Source organism: Schistocerca americana, chromosome 1 (genome assembly GCF_021461395.2).
Source record: "Schistocerca americana isolate TAMUIC-IGC-003095 chromosome 1, iqSchAmer2.1, whole genome shotgun sequence".
NCBI lineage: Eukaryota > Metazoa > Arthropoda > Insecta > Orthoptera > Acrididae > Schistocerca > Schistocerca americana.
Window position 1 is genome coordinate 836,256,687 of NC_060119.1, and position 19,544 is coordinate 836,276,230.

The 19,544-nt window shown below is 37.4% G+C and overlaps 1 protein-coding gene across 1 annotated transcript in view; it reads left to right on the plus strand.

The window, feature by feature from the left end:
- LOC124594550 (transcription factor HIVEP3) overlaps window positions 1-8,554 on the plus strand; it is a gene marked incomplete at its 5' end in the record, with an annotated part of 83,568 nt that extends 75,014 nt beyond the window's left edge. The window contains one exon of the mRNA XM_047132925.1: window positions 4,037-8,554. Coding sequence (XP_046988881.1) covers window positions 4,037-4,159 — 123 coding nt within the window. The remainder of the gene's footprint in view (window positions 1-4,036) is intronic.
- Window positions 8,555-19,544: the final 10,990 nt, after the last annotated feature.

Genomic DNA, 19,544 nt, shown 5'->3' on the forward strand with positions numbered 1-19,544 from the left:
CTGCCATATTCCTAAGGGGCCCCATCCCAAGAACCAACCACAAAGAAGTTCCCCCCTTTTCACCCAGTAACAACCAGGACTAGAATGACTGAACCATGTCTTTCGTCAGGGCTTTGATTATCTATCATCATGCCCGGAAATGAGGGACATCCTATCAAGAGATACTTCATCCCCTCCCAGAGTGGTGTTCCACCGCCCACCCAACCTCCCCAAAATCCTAGTCCATCCCTATGCCACTCCCACACCCAGTCCCCTGTCACAGGGATCATGCTCTTGTGGAAGACCCAAATGCAAGACTTGTCATATCCACCCACCCAACACCTCCTACTCCAGGCCAGTCACAGGCTTATTCTATCCCATCAGAGGCCGAGCCACCTGTGAGAGCAGCCAGGTTATACACCAAATCTGCTGCAACCAGTGCAAAGTGTTTTACGTTGGTATGACAACCAACCAGCTGTCAACCAGAATGAATGGCCACCGTCAATCTGTTGTGAAAAACAAGGTGGACCACCCAGTGGCACAACGTGCAGCAGAGCGTAACATGCAAGATTCAGTGGAGTCCGCTGACATCTCGTGCCCTAGTCTGTGAAATGTGTGCGCAGCCGTCTGCTACCTGCCCCCTCTACCTGCACTCCTGTCTGGTCCACGGACAGCTCACCTCTCTCCCATGAGCCACTAGACGCTTCCCGCAAACCCTCCCTGCCTCTTGTCTCTCTCCATCCGGTACTGCACCCCACTGTGCACCAACGCCTCACTTCAGTGCACCCACCACGGGCCAGGAAAGAAATGGATGAGCGTATGGCGTCAGTGGCCGGGAGTTCCCAGTCGAGAAGTTCGGCCTCCAAGTGCAGGTCTTATTGAGTGCGACGCCACATTGGGCGACCTGCGCATCAACAGTGGGGATGAAATGGTGATGAGGCCAGCACAACACCCAGTCCCTGAGCGTAGAAAATCTTCCCCAGCTGGGAATCGAACCCTGGCCCCCATGCGTGTCAGTCCAACGTGCTGACCATTCAGCCAATGAGGCGGATGCCAGGAAAGAGCTGGCAGTCAACTGAGCACAATGTAGGGAGACAGGTGTGTGTGTGTGTGTGTGTGTGTGTGTGTGTGTGTGTGTGTGGGGGGGGGGGGGGTGGGTGTCATGCTTGTTTCTCCTACAGCCTGAGAAACGAATTTCATTCTGAAAGCAAGCAAAGCAAAACTCTGTACCTTTTGTTTCTGTATTGATGACATAGCACTTCTGCCTTTTGCAGAGTTATCTCCTTAATTCCTAAATAATTCTTTATTCTCAACCAGAACTTTTTGTTTATTATTAAACAAAAAGAAATCATAGACACACTAAAATATCTTACACAAAAGTATAATGTACAGCAGTACCTGAACTGTAAAATATGTCTGTATCATAAAGTAAGGTTTATTACTGTGCGTGAAAGTTTGACAATTGTGCATACATTGTTACTGGACTGACAAACAACTGATATGCAGCTGACTGATTAAAACATGAGAAGTCACATGGGAAAAAAAAAATATTCTGTTCGTAAGCAGACAACCTTCATTTCACCACATTGTTCTTCCGTTTCCCATTTCACAAAATGTCTATTGGTATAGACATAGAACTTTGTTTGATTTATTAAAGTGCTATGTCAAATGCATTTTTAGCATCAGTATGTGATATCTGAGCTGTAGGTTCATTGTGTTAGTTATCGTTGTCATCTTGCTCATTTCATCAGTTCTTAGAGTTATCTATGATTTGATTGTTAGTTAATTCTTCTTCCATTATGCTGTCAGTGTCAGATATGTTGATACACTCATTCATGTCACAGGACTCCAGTAAAGTTTGCAAAGCCCTTAAAAACACTGGAGTGTCTGCTTCTTGACTTTCATCACTTGTTGCATGGGCTGTTTCATCTTGATTCTCTTGACTTTTCTTTTTGATGTTTTTATCTTTATTCTCATTCATTTTTGACCACAGTTTACACCAGGATTTTTCAAGCATTGGTGCAGTCATTTTTTCCCAAGTTTCCAGATTACCTCTTTTTATATTTATTGAGTTCATCATTTGAAACAAGCTGCTGCCTTCTTGTGTTTTCTCTAAAATTTACCCAATATATTTTCAAAGACATTGCCTCTTTAGCCACCCTTGGTCCATGGGTTGAATTAGAGATGTTACATTGGCAGGAATAAATAAAGCTTTTATTTCACCTGTATGGAGTTTTATCTTCACATGGATGATGGATGACATGTTGTATTGTTGCATATCAGTATGACACACTCAGGGAAGGGTTCTTCTTCTTCTTCTTCTTCTTCTTCTCCTCTCTCTCTCTCTCTCTCTCTCTCTCTCTCTCTCTCTCTCTCTCTCTCTATCACTCCTTAAAGAGGCTGGATTCCATCCATGTTGACTTTTGGTTACAGTAACGTACTGGTAGTGATAACCTTTTAATGTTTTTGAACGCCCCCCCCCCCCCCTTCCCCCTTTCCCATCACAAACAACAGCATCTTGTGACTGCTATTAGCATTACTACAGTCAGCAATAGTTCTTCTGTCTTTGGCAAGTTTTCCACCTGTTACAGAGTAATTTTGTGCAGCATGAGTTCTTGTAGGAAGCATCTGTAGTTAAAGCTAGATTCATCAGTATTTTGCACTTGGTCAGGCATCAGTTTAAGCTCTTTAACTAGGTTTTCAAATTTTGTAACAAAACAAGATATTTACAATTAATTGAGTGGGTCGAAAAATGTTTTTATTAAGTTTCTAAATGAAGTTTCAGCATGCTAATTTTCTAATGGAGTGTATAGGGCAGTATTCTCACTGAATGAGTTCATATTTTTTTCTGTACATAATCAGTTCATCCACATACTGTATTTTAAAATATTGCTTTAGTTGTGCTCCTGCATTAAGTGAATTGTAACAGACAATGTGATCCAAGCAAAACGGAGCAAAGTCTAAGTAGATTAATGGGACTTTAATTTCTTCTCAGAATCTTTCAAAAGAAAAGTATTTTCTGTACATTATTTTTGTAGGCTGTGAAAGATAGAGATTAGCGGCCTGTGACTCAATGGGATGTTTTCTGTGCAGGTAGTTTGGGGATAATATGTACATAAATCACGTAACATTTATAAAACTCGACAGTTAATCACTAAAAAGTGTTATCATTACAGCTGGTACTGCAGAAAAACTGGTCATGTAGCTCTCTCTCTGTCTATGAAGCACAGTTTTTGTGAATGATTTACTTTTGAATAAGTGGTTCCATAATACTGTTCTTTAACTTGATAGCAACAACAGGACAACATTTTGTGTGTTGGGTAACTTCATAATATAAAGAAATTTGTATTAGTTAATTGTAGATTCTGCAGTCATCATAATATTTTGTTTAGTTTGCACCACATGTTTTGGCCTTAAAGCAACCATCAGATTTGCTACACCAATGATACAAGAGGATGCATGACCATAAACTGAATTAATTAATGGCTGTGTGTTCTTTGCATCTGTGCTTCCAGATCTGATAATGCGCATAAAGCCAAAACCAGTAATCTGTGGAAACAAAATGAAATGTGACAAGACAATTCCAAGTTCCAAAGTGACCTCATTTTATTCAATTAGTTACCAGTTTAATGAGAAAATCAGTTTCAGGATTTCTGGTTCAAATGACAAAAGGCTGAGATATTTTCATATCATTCCTTTGTAGCTAATTCATACTTTTAGCCTAATTTATGGTGCTAATGTAGCAAAATCCCTTAGATTAATTAGAAATAATCTTCGACACAAGTGTAAGATTTCATCTAAGTGATAGTTGTCCAGTTTAACAGTGATAAGTGAGTAGGAATTAAAAATAACAGCTCTGATGTGGAATTGCAGGAATTAAATAAGTATTTGTATGATGGTGTTAACAGTAGCTGATGAATTCATGACAGAGCAGTTTTTTAAACAGTTTATGGGTTACAATGACTAAGGTAGTTACATATTTGTGATCAATTTTGTTGTAGATATTAAATTATTAAAGAAAATGTTGTGAAAATAAGAATTATATTTTCTTTTACAGCATATTTTATCTCATACACAGATACGACCATTTGTGTGTGAATTCTGTGATGCGGGTTTTACATCACAGCATCTTCTTAATGGTCATTTAGAGATGCACAAAAAAGCAACAGCGCACCTATAAGAAAAAGCAGTAATGTGATAGAGTAAGAAGAGAATGTATACAAGGCACTGGAAAGGAATTTCCAGTTTTACAAAGAGCTTTATTTTATACTAAAACCAGTTTACAGCATCTAACACATTATATGATAGCTGTCTTCAAAATTTTATGTATGTTACTGTTTTTTAAAAATTTATGCATTTCAAGTTCACAGCAGTAAATTAAATGTGTATAATGTTTCTGCGAAGTCAAAAACTTTGAGTAGACAGATAATTTGTTTATATGTACAGTAAAATGAGGAAAAATCAGTGTTCATTACCTTGTGATCAGATGCAACAGAAAATTAATTTATTGTAGATATTATCTTGTATTTTACAAACATTGTTCCTAACACAACAGAATGAAAAAAAAAAAATGAAGTGTATATCAACTTTTTCTGTATGTGTACTGCCAGACAGCTAGATAACTGGTAGCCTTCTTTACCACATAAAGTACAACATTCATATGTGAAATTTGGGGCCACTCTTTGTCATTATTAGTTGTTAATCAGATGTAATTATTTATAATTGTGTATTGAAAACAAACATATTGCACTATCATCTTCCCATTTTCATGATCAATCAGATTGTGTATGTCAAAGAGGAATGGTAGACCTGAACAATAACGAAAGAAAACATTTCACTAGGTGAAACAACAACTGAAGTTTAGAGCCCCATGAGGAAATTAATATTTCCTGCTGAAGGGGGTCAAGGGATAAAGGTGAACTCAAAGGATCAGTCCATAAGTGTGAAGTTATGGGTAGGGTGTTGTTCACTGTAATGCCTCCAAATCCATTTCTTTTACCATAAAATTTCTATTGCCACAATCTTTCGTTTATTTAGATTTATATACTGTAACATCAGGATTCAGTTTGTTCATGTGCACTGCTGTCAATACAAGTATTGTTACATCTGCAAATGTAAGTCGAGCAAACTTTTCTGTTTGTGCCAGCATGGCTGGGAAATAGAGTGAGTTTATGGAAGGTTCATCTTAAAATCATTTTTGTGGTATGAACCATCAGCAGTGTTATGTTTATCTTTTATACTCTTTCTTTGTCCTATTCCCTTCTCTCTCTCTCTCTCTCTCTCTCTCTCTCTCTCTCTGCGCGTGTGCGCTCGCCTTCTCGTGTGTGTCCACTGCCTACCATGACCTGTTTAAATTACCTTATAAATTGGCTTTTCTATTCACTTTAACATCAAAAATGGCTTGATTCTTCAAGTTTCATTACTTTTGTTGCCCAGTATTTAGTAAATGGGGTTGTTTCAATCATTCTTGTTGGTGATAGGCATATTTTAAACTTCCATGATCGAAGGTATACAGAGCTTGTAAACAAACATAGGCAAAAAGTAACTGTGAAGAATAAAATTTAGAAATTTGCTTCTGCTTTCAAAAATACTTGTCTGTGTAACAATATGTAAACAAATTGGCATTAGTAAACAGGTAGTATTTTACTTCTTCATATGCTTCTGCATTGCTTTCATGGTCTGTCAAGAGTATTTTTCTATCTCCTGATTATTTAGTGGCAGTACACAGTGATGTGTGAAAGCTTGGCAAAAATAAAAACTGGCAAATTTAATAAGCAAAATATTGAAAGATACTGTTTACTTTCATATTAATGAAAGCTGAACACGAGGGACGAAAGAATAAAGTGTGTCAGTGGTCGCAGTTCGTAACTAAGAGTTCCTCAGAACTCTGTCAAGTGAGAGCCAGGTGCAAAGGGAACCAGTTAAATGTAGTAGCATTACATCTCTTATCATTTCAAAATGTACAATTCTTTCACTCTCTTCCACATCTTTCAGATATTTATAATTACAGAATCTGTAGCAGATATTTAACTTTGTTTGCCAAACCACATGCCTTCAAATTTAGAGACATGACTACTTCATCCATTTAATTCAGATTTTAAGTGAGCGGTGTGTATATTGTAAAAGTGAATTGGAAGTGCTTGGTCTTAAAGTATGGCAATATTTAACTCTGCTCTGACGTAGAAAACACTGTAACACAATTGTAAGCTGAAGAGGATGCACACTGGATGACTCTCCATAGAGGTTTTGAAGTTAAGCATAGTTAAAACATGCACACATGTCATTTGTTAGGATAGTAAAAACATTTGTCCCCCAAAAATAGATGTTCTATTGTGTGGTGTATCACTGCTAAGACTTAATGTAAGAAAGAAATGGAAATAAGTTTCCACAGACTGGTTGGATGACTTTTATTCGCGGGTAGTCTGTAGCTTTCACATTCATTGTTTCTCTGCTGCTGATAAATTGCATAATATTGTGTATGCTCTAAGTAAAGAGTTCACTTGTGCTGCACTAAACATTATTCTACTGCTTTGTGTTGTCATAGCAGATACTTCAGTTTTTCTTCTGGAAGAGATTCTTCACAAAGTTGCAGGAAAACTACCAGTATCTCGTAGCTAACCACACTTGGCTAATGTTTTCCTGTTGGGCATTTGTAACATGATCACTACAGTGATTATATGTATGATATATTATTTGACCATATCATATTTTAGTACAGATGCTAAAGACTTCATTGTCTTGTGCTCGAACAAGCCTAATGACTTCTTTTGGCTGTAATGTGTTCTTCCACTCCAAGTGTAGATGCTACAAATGAGGCAGTGATCATTTTACATTGATATTTTTAGTTATCTTAGTCAACAAAGGACTGTCATTTTCGTAAAATCTTTAGTATCTACCATTACTTGCAGAAAAGGCAAGTTACTGTCATATTGGTATTTTTAAGCCAGTTGTTTTTGCACTTCGGTATATTGTCTGTGATTGAACGCTATAACACTGTGCACCAATCAACTGTAAAACTCAGTATTTTGTTAGTTTTTAGAAACTTCTAAAAATCTATAACATTGACTTTAGAACTTGCTGTTTCCTATCTTGCTGAAACAAAATGAAATACTAGACTGTATTTTGGCAACAAGTCTACAGTTCCGTTGCTGATGTTTTATGTGTCAGAACTAGGAATACCAAAAGTTAATTTGATAATATGATAAGTTTCATAGTGTTCTTAAGGCAGCATGAATTTTGGGGCATATCATGCTGCATTTTTCTTGTAACTTTCGTCTTTGTTAGACACTAATAATTTTATTACAGTCCAGGCATACAAATAGGGAAAAACATCATTTTAAAAAGCATAACTTCATCTGTCACTACAATTACTTAATGTGCTCTATAGCAAGACAAAAAGTCATTCATTTAAAATTCAAGTTTTTAATGTTGTGAACTTGCTGTGGTAAGTTTGCTTGATATAACACCCAGCCTTCAGTTTTATGCCTATTTCTTTTAATTATGGACTGAGCTTACTTCCTGTGGTTCCAGGTGGTTGTTAAGTACCTTAATGAACAATGAGTACAACTGTAATTTGGATGTCCCACGAATTCATAAGTAAAATGAATTTGTACCACATTTACATTGAATTTTACCCACTTTGTGTATAATTGTTTGTACTAAATATGACAAATGTATGTATAATTTTTGTATAAATAATTATTCTGTATATAAAACATATTCAAGTGAATACCATAAGGAAGTTGTTGTGTAATTTATAACTTATATAGATATATAAATATTTTGTGCATATGTAACAAAAGAAAATATGTTACACTGGTATTGCCAAATGAAATGCTCAGATGAAACTTTTTGAGGACTGGTAGTTGAATAGGTAACCTCAATCCATGATCCCCTTCCCCATATTATACTAGCTACCAAAACTGCATTTAAAAGGCTGAAACTTGCTTCACTGGGTTTGTTTGTTTGAAAATATTGGTATTCAGTATTAACTTTGATATATGTATTCTCCTGTTAAATGTTGACATAGCCAGGCAAATTTGCAGTTTATAGACCTATATGTTTGTTGCAGAACTGCGAGGCAGTAACTGCCATCATTTTAAATTAAATGTTACGTGCTGAAAAGCAAATTATTCTTAACTACAAATTTTGTGTACAAATATTCCAGTAATGGTGCTCAGTACCACAAGACAGTTATTATATTGTGTGATATTCTAATTACTTTAGCAGGTTCTTAGCCCTTCGTGAAAAAAGCGGACTACAGTGTGACATTTGAATGTTTTGTGAGGAGAATGTTTGAAAGGTGTAATAACTGTGACAGCTTGTGTGAATAAATCTGAAAGTGTCTTTGTAAATGAGGTTCGTTGTCTTGAAGTCGGCTTCCTCAATCCTGTTGTGAGTAACTGAGTCCTGTGACTTATGGAATGCAGGAACTGCTTCCACAGTTCATCACTAACAGAGGTTTCTACCCATGTACAGCTGTGCAGTTCGTCCTTTAGTGTTGAACACAGCTATCTTTTATACAACAAAATCTGCAGATATGCAGTTTCAATAAATATTAATTTGAACCTAGTAATTACTTTTATTTTATTTCAGCCTATGTTCTTGGCGTATATCATAAAAATGCACTTGTTAATCTCAAAAGTTGCGTAAACAACATTGTCGTGTAGAGCTCACTCAAACTAACATGGCATCAGTGCAGAAACATGTTTTTTCAGGAGTGCTGGGCTGCTATATCATGTTGTTGCTCACTTGACTGTCACCAGCCAATCTGCACACTTCGTGTTCTCGTTGCTTTCCCTTTTCTACATAACATGGCGCTGCAGTCCTCGTGCATTATAGGTGGGGACGGGGGAAAGTTCTTCCTAAGCAGACATTTGAAAATGGCATCAGTTCTGAATGCATAATGTTTTCATTAAGTCATAATTAATTATTTTCTTCCAAATAATTATCAACAGTTTTAAATGACTTTTAAGTCTTGTTTTTGATATAATTAAAAAAATCTGGCTCAACGGAAGACTAGGCTCAAACTGAAACAGTTGTCCCTTCTGCTACTGTACTGTCTGCACGAGCCCAGCCATGTTACTTTGTGTGCATGCTACTGGCTTTAGGAGACAGGAATATGACAGTTAACATACTATTTTAAATTAAAGTATGACTAAAATTGTGTAAAACTGGGCCTCTTGCATTTTAATGGCTAAAATGGGTTGCACCCAGTGATTCCCGTTGCATGTGTTTGGTTTGGCAGGACAATTGAAGCATACAGTAACTTAACTACTGCTGCCATGGAATCACTGATGTGGTCTCATGTTCTGTCACGCATTTGGAAAGGGTTTGATAATTTGGCAAACAGTTTCCATTGGCTAAAAACCAAGTGCTTAGTACTGTGGTCCGTTGTTATTACTCGTGTTCATGTTAGAGGCAGCATCCCAATTAACCAGTGAATTGAGTTTTGAGATTTGTAATTCATTAATGTCACCTGCACCAATCCTCCCAAGTTTTCCAGACTTGCTATAGAATACTCTAAACAAGCTTGCAGCCTCCTAACTTGACAACTAATGGGTTAGAATCAAGAAGCAATTCCTCTACTATGCTGAATTTTGGTTAAGCACAGTGCAAAACAGTAGTGATAACCAAACTTACCTCTTCTCTCTAAGTAATTTAATTTGTTATAGGTTCACATGTATACTTACGTAACTGTTGTATCAGCCCTCAATATTTCCTCGTGGTTGAGTACCGCTCCTGCAGAGTTCGTACGTGAGTTCCTCTTTCAGCAGGCAAGCCAAATTTCTTACACCGTGACTGATCGTTCTCGAACTGTATTAATAGGAAAAGTACCTTGTATTTTTTTGTGACTCTACACCACCACTCCTGTACTTTTGTTTCACTATGAAGTTTGGTTGTGGGTGTGATAAATGAGTAAATAAAGTGCCGAATGGTTATTCAGCATTTATTAACCAAGTATTAAAAGATTCTGGGAATGAAAATTATGTAACTTCATGCAACAAAAGTACTTACATAAACTATGTAAGTTAACATGGAACTTTACATTAAATACAGTGGTAGCCACCTTCACTCCTTGGCCGTGAATGTTGCGGTGCAACTTATAGGAAGTGAAATACATACAGTCCTTGCTGAATGGCCACTAAAATATTACACATAGTAGTGTCTGCATCTGAAATGTATGCCACATTAAAATCTGGCCAAGATATAAGCTTGCATTCCCAGTCCCTACGATGCTTTAAGGCATTTAATATACACAATACAATTGTCTGGTCTAAGGTATACACAAACAAATCCTTACAATGAAAGAAATTGACGTTTTATGTTGATGGGTAAGTACGCAATTGACACATCTCCAAACTGTGATACTCACCATTTGACGAACAGTGCTGAGTTGCATGGAGCATGTGTGCCAGTGACAGGGCACAGCTATCTTGACATGCTGGTGAACTACACAGTTCCAGAGATGCCTCCTAACATCATTTTCCAACAGGATGGTGCCCACCCACCACCTTCCCACTACCATGGGGATGTTACCACATTCTCTGTGATATGTTTTCTCAGCATTGGAATGGGAGGGGAGTCCCATTGCCCAGCCCCTTTGGTCTCCTGATGTGACTCTCCTGAACTTCAGTTCTGTGGGGGTTTACCAAGGACATAGTTAACAGAAGAAGGGTTTGAGATCTGGTAGATTTGAGACAGTGAATCTAAACCACAGTCTGTCATGCTTAAGAACAGGTGGTGAGAAGTGGAGGACCATTTGGTACCTGTCAAGCTACGAACAGTGTGCAATGTTGTACAAGTAAACTTATAAGCCATAATATACTGAAATACAAATAAATGTCTCTGTATACCTCTAGCCCAGACACTTTGTATTTTAATAAGTCTCTACCAGTTTGGAGGTAAAACTTACACAGCCATGACATTGAACAAGCTGAAAATACACTTAATAAAATAACTAAAATGAGGAGCGTTACATAAACTTTCAAACCCCGAGACAACCATACATATTTAGTTAATTAACAACAACAAATTGCTTAAAATAAGTAGTTAAACTAACTGCTTTAAAGAGGTATACCAAGACTTTCTGTCAATTGCTGTGATCCAAAAATTTTAAGTTCAACACAAGTCACCCATGTTAGCTCTTGCCCAGTATACGCCACCTTATAAATGAGCAATTCACAACACCCACAGTGACAACTAGTTCTGTCGTACAGCTGATGCCAGAGCATCATTAGATGTGTTTGTAATCACTGTGTTGTACAGGTGTTACCTAAACAAATGTTTTTCTAAAATTTCATTACTCTATGTTTATTGTTTTTTAGTGTTTCATTGGTTCTTTCCGTCAGTGTGTGATAACAAACAGATAAAAGACTTTGACAGTGTTAAAACCTTTGGATTACAGAGTGATGATAAATTCACCTTGTAGAGGCATACCAGAGGACTGCTGAAATGCCTGAACAAATCTTTATTCGAAATGCGGATGTTGTCGGGCATAGGCGATATATTAATAAAGGAGTTAGCATTCTTTGCCTACTTACATTCCATAATGTCAAACAGGATAATCTTCTAGCAGAACTCATCAAGCCCAGCTAAAGTTTTCAAAGTGCAGAGACGTGTAATACAGAAATTTTTGGTGTGAACTCAAGAACATACTGCTGATGCCTGTTCAAGAACTGGAGGTAGTAACTACTGAATCCCAGTATACTGTAGAAAGTAGAAGCAGAATCTTTCCGTTCAGGCACCAAACTGTAACAGGTTAGAGGTAGTTGTGGAGAAACCGGAGTGAAACATAAGCAGTTCTTTCTTGTTACGATAGGTCCGAGTCCTCCTGGGGTGTATAAGATCCATAGATAGTTTGAGAGAAAAGTATGTTGTGTGGGAGAGCTGCAGACAAACCAAAGATGATGATTATACAATGGTTCTCTATTAATTTATTGAGCTTTAGGCAGTCTTCAGAGTATACCCTAATTTCTGGTGTGACCTGGAGTTCCCTTATAATATACCGGCATTGTAGCCGCAGGCGATGTTGAAAGGAACGCACTTGCTGGTCAAGATAAGAACTCTGTGCTGCCATCTCCAGTATGCAAGGTGAGCTGATATGGCAGAATGCGGCCACAATTGGCAACCTCGTCTTCTCTATTTTAGAAGGTCACGTCGTTCCAGCAGCATGGCAGTGGCATTTGGCAGTGTCAAAGTCTGGGCAGACACTGAAGAGCAGGAGCAAGAGCAGGTGGCAGGAGCAGTTTTGGCTACTCAGGTTGGCAGAGAGGCACTGGTCCTCTGTTTGCGACCCAGTGGTGGCAGAATTTTAGCAGTGGCACTGACTGACACAAACTGGGCATGACATACTAGCAGCTGGCCAAACAATGATGAGCTGGTTCGGCTGTAGTTAAATTTTCCTTTCTCCTACTGATTCCCCAGTAATAGTGGTGTTTCTGGGTCATGTTGAAGAGCCAGGAGTCTGCCAGTGTTGGGTAGGTGTGGTGTGACTGGGAGTAGGTCTACCAAGCTGTGTTCAGTTATATGATTCTGGGCTGTGAACTGGTTCTGGTGCTTGTGGTCTGACACAGGAGCTGAAAATGCATGTCACTGATCAGCACCTGCTGTCTGGCTGCAGCCTCATTACAGGTGTGGACTCTGACATATGCTCCAAGTTACCATTTGTAACTTTATCTTTTATAATTTCCTCCAATCTGCGAAGAAAATTCCATCTTGAATTTTGCTGGTACACACATTGGTATGTGTTTGTTATTTACAATTCATATTTCCACTTCCATTCTTGGCGTCAGTGCAAACAACAGTCCACAAATTAATGGTAATGTCTTACAGTTTATTGTTATCCACTAACAAGGAGAAAACAGGTGCTGTGAGATACAATGCCTTGTTGCTTAGCCATACTGCCTTGCTTGAACTCTATGGTTTGCACTCTGTCCTTTTGCTCCATATTCTTATACTTTAGCAATGAGATCCATGGTACCCTTGCTTGATGGTTTCGTGTCGTGACTTGGGGCTCTGTCTGGTCTGAACTTTCTTCCTCTTTTCATCCTGTATTAAAATCTTAATTAATTCCCCTTGCTCGGAGAGATTTACCCAGGAGTTCCACTTCATTAAACAGTCCATCTAATTCCTTTAATTCAACATATCTTCTGAGACAGATTTTCCCATTCTGTCACTTTACTTCACTTGGTCGGCTATTGCTGATGGGATGGTTTTACTGCTATCATGAATCCTGCTTCTCAAAGGACCTCGAGTGGTTTAATTGACGATGTCACGGCCAATGATACAACTTGAATGTGTGTGGTATCTCAGCACTTTGGCTGCTGAGAGACAATGCCACATGATGTGAAGGCGTAAAACCTAACCTAACAATACCATTACAAGTCTTTATTCTAGTTCTAATCCATTGGCACTGTACCATGGCTTACACCTATCTAAATGAACTAAGTAGAACCTGGGCGTCACATTTTCCAGATTACATTACTTAACATTCCTAGATTGCTCTTATTCCACGAGGACTTACTTCACAATTGCAACCTCTTGATGTCTCGATAAATAGAGCATTTGAAATGTTTATAAGAGAGGAATGGAACAAATGGATGATGGATGGAACCCAACATGAATTCACGCTGAAGGGAGCCGTAAAATGACCTACAATCAAACAAGCATGTCGGTGGATAGAACAGTCATGGTCTAGAGTGAGAGAAGACATTATTGTTAAATCTTCCAGGAAGTGTGGCATAGGTAATGCTCATGATGGCAGTGAAGACTCTTAATATATGAAGAGGACAAGAAGAAGAAGAAGAAGAAGAAGAAGAAGGTGATGGTGATGGTGATGGTGATATTAAGGGATTTTAAAGATCAATTTGGTTTTATAAACTAAGAATTTTCTCTAGTCTTACTTTGCAGTCTATTAATAAAAACAGTAAAAATGTTATTTTAAAAGAATTGCTTAAATTGAGGTGCGTCTTATAGTCTGTAAAATTTGGTAGTTTATTTGTAATTATTGTTTACACAAAATTAGGTACATAGAGGTCATCAAACCTCATAAAATTTTTAATTGTTTGTAAGGGTAGACTGTGTGGTGGATGCAAAAAATATAAGCAAAGTTTTGCGGGTATATTACATGGATTAATTCTGTCATGTATGTTATTTTGGAAAGGTTATGTATAGATTTGTATAAATAAGTGTTGAGGATAACTTTGTAATATGTTTAAGAGACAAAAAGTGGAAAAAGTTAGAAGCCTACTCTGGACACATTCAGACCTCCCAAAATATAAAGTCCCTTCAAACATTAGAATATTGTAGTGGCCATTCAATTTCCAGAGTCTACATGGACATGAGCAAATATCACATGTTACCTCAGGCAGGTCTGTTTCCCACCAGGTCTCCGCATATAGTGTCCTCAAAAGTCTCATCGCGGCTGTTCACCATCCAGAATCTCTTACCCACTCGATTAAATTTCACCTGATACCACTGGTAGGTCTGCCTTCTTCCAGAATGAACATCCAAGAGTATCGACTTGCTCCCTTGAGCTCTTCGTTAAAAAGTCCCAGTCCCCACTTGACTCCTTTAGTGTTCCACTAATGTCTGCTTTTGCAGTGACTGGAGGGTGTCCCCACCAAAAAAAACATCATTTGAAATTTCTACAGACTTGATTTCACTCAATTTGACCACTTCCTGGGCTAAACTAATATATTACAAAAATATTTAAATAAAGAAATTTATAAATATTCAGTCACACTCATATCATTCACAAAATTATAGATAAAGGTTTGTTCATAAATAAATAAGCTAGTACCCATGTGCAAGTGCACTCAACTCGAATGACTATGAATCATCATTAAATATTGTTTAAATAATTATTTATGCCTTCTTGACATATGTCTTTTGGTACTCTTTTTAATTGTGGTGTCAGCTAAAACATGAGGTTGACCACTTTCAAATTAGAACGTTTTTAATAGTACTTGTAATCATCATTTAAACCAAGTTACTTGCAAAATAGTGAACTCTTCATTAAATAATTACACAAGTAATTTCAAGATATGAGATATTCATGCTGCATTCATATTCTTTGTGATTGTGGAGAATACAACATTCCAACAAGTATTTGCATGATAAAAAAGATATAAAAGACGTCATAAGTCAATAAATTAAAGATACAGATGAGTGGTTTTCAGGGATAGTAACTATCGTGCAATGCTATCATCTGAGATATTGTTTGTTGAAATCGCAAGAAGCATTTAAAAGCCATTAATTCAGAAGTTCAGTGTGAAATATTAACTTCTATAGTTTTAAAAGATATTTAAAATATTGTGGCATTGGCTGCACCTCATTTTTCTGAGATTGCAAATATATGCCAATTTCCTTTAATACTTGACTCTAAATAGTTTTAGATTCTCAAAGAGCTGTAAGAAGCCATCTTTCAGTTTGCCTGACACTCCACCATTTTTGATGCATCACCTGTAGAAAGGCCACGTCAGCAACAGCCATCCAAATTCCCAGCTTTGGGATTTACTTATTTCTGGTGTTGCTGCTTGTCTTTGTACCTGGCCTCGCCCTTACTGGTCACATAGTTGGACCTGCCGCGATGCGCCCTAAGCCTTGGGCATGCTAGCATTCAGCCATACAAAAATTTCATTTCCCCTCATACCAACTCTAGGCTACCAAATCGCTTGCCTACATACGGATATTGTTACCCACCTCCACTTACTGTGGCATATTAGCTCCCTAATTTGTTACTTTGTCATGCCAAATATGTAATTCATCCCTAATTCAAGGTATTTTCCCAGAGGGACTGAAATATGCTGTTAGTATACCCCTTATAAGAAAGATAAGATGTCAATAATTACTGACCTGTTTCACTACTGATACAGTTTTCCAAAATTTTTGAAAATTTAATGTATTCTAGAATAGTATTTCACCTGAGCAAGAATATTATCGTCATTACATTGCAGTTTGGGTTTCAGAAGAGTTGCTCTACTGAGAGTACCATTTATCAGTTCATTCACTAAATTTCACAAACATAAAATAGTGCTGGTCAGTATCTTTTGCATTGTACGTATGTCACAATATTTTGCTGTAAAATCTGAGATTTTATGGATTTGATGGTACAGTTAACCAATAGATATCCTATCTAACCAAAAGAATGCTGCAAGTAATGTAGTCCAAGGATACTATTCCAACTGGGAAGAAACCAAATTTGGGGTTCCATAAGGCTCAATCTCAGGAAATTGTTCCTCGTATATGTAAACGATCTTAACCTGTAATATCCAACAAGCAGAATTAATTCTATTTGCAGATAATGCTAGCATTGCAATCAATATGAGCATAAGTACAGCAAAAGAATAAATGGTAAACAATGTTCTTAAAAGTATCATTGACTGGTTTCCTGTGAATGGACTCATCTTCAGTTTTAAAAAGGTGCATCATATTCTGTTCTTCACATCTAGGCCTACTATGTCAATGATAAATGTAACATATGTTAAGTAGGGTGGTAATTTCAAAATTCTTAGGTGTCCATGTTGATGACAATTTAAAATGAAAGCAGCACATTTTGGAACTTAGTTCAGCCACATTTGCACTTAGAATCATAAAAATCTTGAGCAGAGAGAAACCAGTAATGTGACATATTTTGCATACTTTCATTCAAATGTGTCATGGAATAATGTACTGGGATAACTCAGCTTTAAGGAAGAAAATGTTCGTTGTCCAAAAATATGTTGTAAGAAGTGATGCTCACCCATGGTCATCTTGTAGACAACTGTTTAAGGAGTTAGACATTTTGACTATCACTTCACGGTACATTTATTCCATCAGGTTTGTTGTAAATAATCCACTATGCTTCAAAAGGAACAATGAAGTTCATAATTACAATACAACAAGAAAAAATTTCATTCATTACACCACATTAAGATTGTCTTTAGCTCAAAAGGGGAGTGCACAACAGTGCAACAAAAATTTGTATTTGCTTGCCCAGTGATACAGAATGTCTGACAAATGGCAAAATAAGATGTGAACATAAACTGAAGAATTTTAATCTTCATAACTCCTTCCATTCTGTATGACTTAAAAAACTTGTACATGATCCACATGTAGGTTTATTTACAAAATAATTTGTGATGTGAATATAAAATGACTTGTTCCACTTCATTATGATTTACCATACAAATGATCCATGGTTCATGAAATTAATTAACTAACTAACTAAGCAACCTGCTTGTAATGAGAATAATTATGACAGACATAATGTTGCAAGTCATACCAAAATAGTTGTTTGGAATGTAACCCAAATAAGAAACAGAATGAACTGACAAGCTAGAAAAAGCTTAATTATAGTGCGATAGATTTCTGTCTTTCACTAATTATGTGATAATTAAGAAATCATAATAGCAAGGTAATCTGAGATTCATCAGCTAGTATCCAATTGAATCTATGTTCTCATAAGATTGATATAAATTTCACAAACATTCTAAACCAATGAGTAATCTAAGCATTGTATTAGTAAATCACAAGTTTACTTCAATTCTAGTTATGAAAATAGAAGTTTCACATAATTAATATGAGATGAGAAAATACTACAAAATTGAGTTAACAGATTTTGCTTCACGTACAAAGTTTTGGCTGCTTCCTGGAACTCCTTTTTCTTCCCACAGCCATAGGGCATGTCCACACCTCATGTACAGTAAATGGTACCACAGTGGACCCTCTTTGCAAAAACACAGACACATGATTTATGGATCAAACCATCAGGATATCCCTGAAATTACACATGATGTTCATTGCAGTTGTATAGTCAGAGCACATATGCAAAGCTGATAGGAATATTTATTCGACAGTTGATGATCGGGGGTAAACATGATTGGTAAAAAAATCAGGTTAATCAAGCTTAGTGCCCATATGTCTTTCCTCAGCATAGAGATATTTCTGTGGATGTATAATGAACATCCAAAAAGTCTGTACAAAATGTTCTGGTAATTGTGTTGTGGATGAAAAATGAACTAAAAGAAGGAAATTGCTGTTTACAAGTTAATTATGGGGCATGTTTGCTTGAGACACAATAGGGCAATATACTAAAACAAATTGGAAAGTACAAATGAACACATAATTAACAATGCAATTAATAAATATTTAGTGGTGTAAATGGTTAATAAGTAGGAATTCACATAACCAGTGACAAGCAGAGTTAATTGTCAGTTTGCTACTAATGTAGCTAATCAGTGACAACAAAGGTTGTCATCAAACTACTGACAATGTATGTAATCAGAGACAAAAAAATTTCAATATACACAATTCACCAATGCAGATGCATGTGTATTACAGCAAAGCAGATGTGGACCAAAGCTTAACATAAAGAATACAGATTGTACCTACACCTATACAAAAGTGAAAAATAAGAAACGTTGATTTACTCGTATATACATATCTATGTACAGCACGCATTTGTCATCTGAGTGTCAATATCTCAGGGCATCTGACATTGAAATTCAATTACACACAGAAAAAATACTGATCTTATAACTAAGCATTTTATCTACATTTTGTTTTCTAATCTGCAACTAACACGTGGTTATAATTAAACTTTCCCTATTTAACACATTTTAACACACAAACTAATTACCATTTGAGTACCAACCTTGGTAGCCTTAATGTCCAGAGTATGGGGTGCATGATTTCCATGCATCGCAGTCCCAACTAGGGCCACCAAGCACCATGATCAATCATTGTGATTCATAGTCTCTCACACCTGACCAATTGCAGTCCACTTGTTGACATGGTAACGTGAGGTTGGGCAAAAGGAGCAGGGCATTAGAGCATTATTGGTGAAGCTCTGTTATTGACACAACAGTAATGCTGCAGCTGTACTTTGAGAATATTGCCAGCTGAAAGGATTACGGAAGGGTCCTCTTTCTCCACGTGCTTTGCAGAGCATGAAGAAGAAATTTGAATCAACTGGAGAAGTGAGCTTTGCTCCAGGAAGAGGCCAATGACCGACTGCACCACAGGTGGTTGATGAAATCACTGTTGCTGTGGCAGACAACGCTGCGCGCAGTTCCTGATCATCAGGCATTGCACATGCTGTGTCACGACAGTTGTACATCCCGTGGTCCACTGTATGGAAGGTGCTTCAAACCGTTCTCAAATGGTACAAATGCACAAAATCCATATTGTACAGCAGCTTGCACCACAGGATGCGCAATGACGTGTTGACTTCACTCTCCACTTTCTCGCAAAGATTGAAGTTGACGAGGGCTGGCCCTGGCTGTCCTACGGACAGACAAAGCTCATTTTTCTCTGATGGTCGAGGTGAACACACACAAGTGCCATGTGTGGGGATCCTACCTCCAGTCACTGTGCGTGAAGTTCCTCTGTGTGGTGAATGTGTCACTATTGTGTGGCTTCACGGCTACATTCATCATTGGCCCATTGTTTTTTGAACAGGTTGGTGCTGTAGGACCTAAGACATGCAGTGTGACTGGTCACCATTACTGTAATATGCTTTGCCAGCATGTCATACCCACTCTGCAGGAGAGAGACGCATTGAACTCGATAGTTTTCATGCA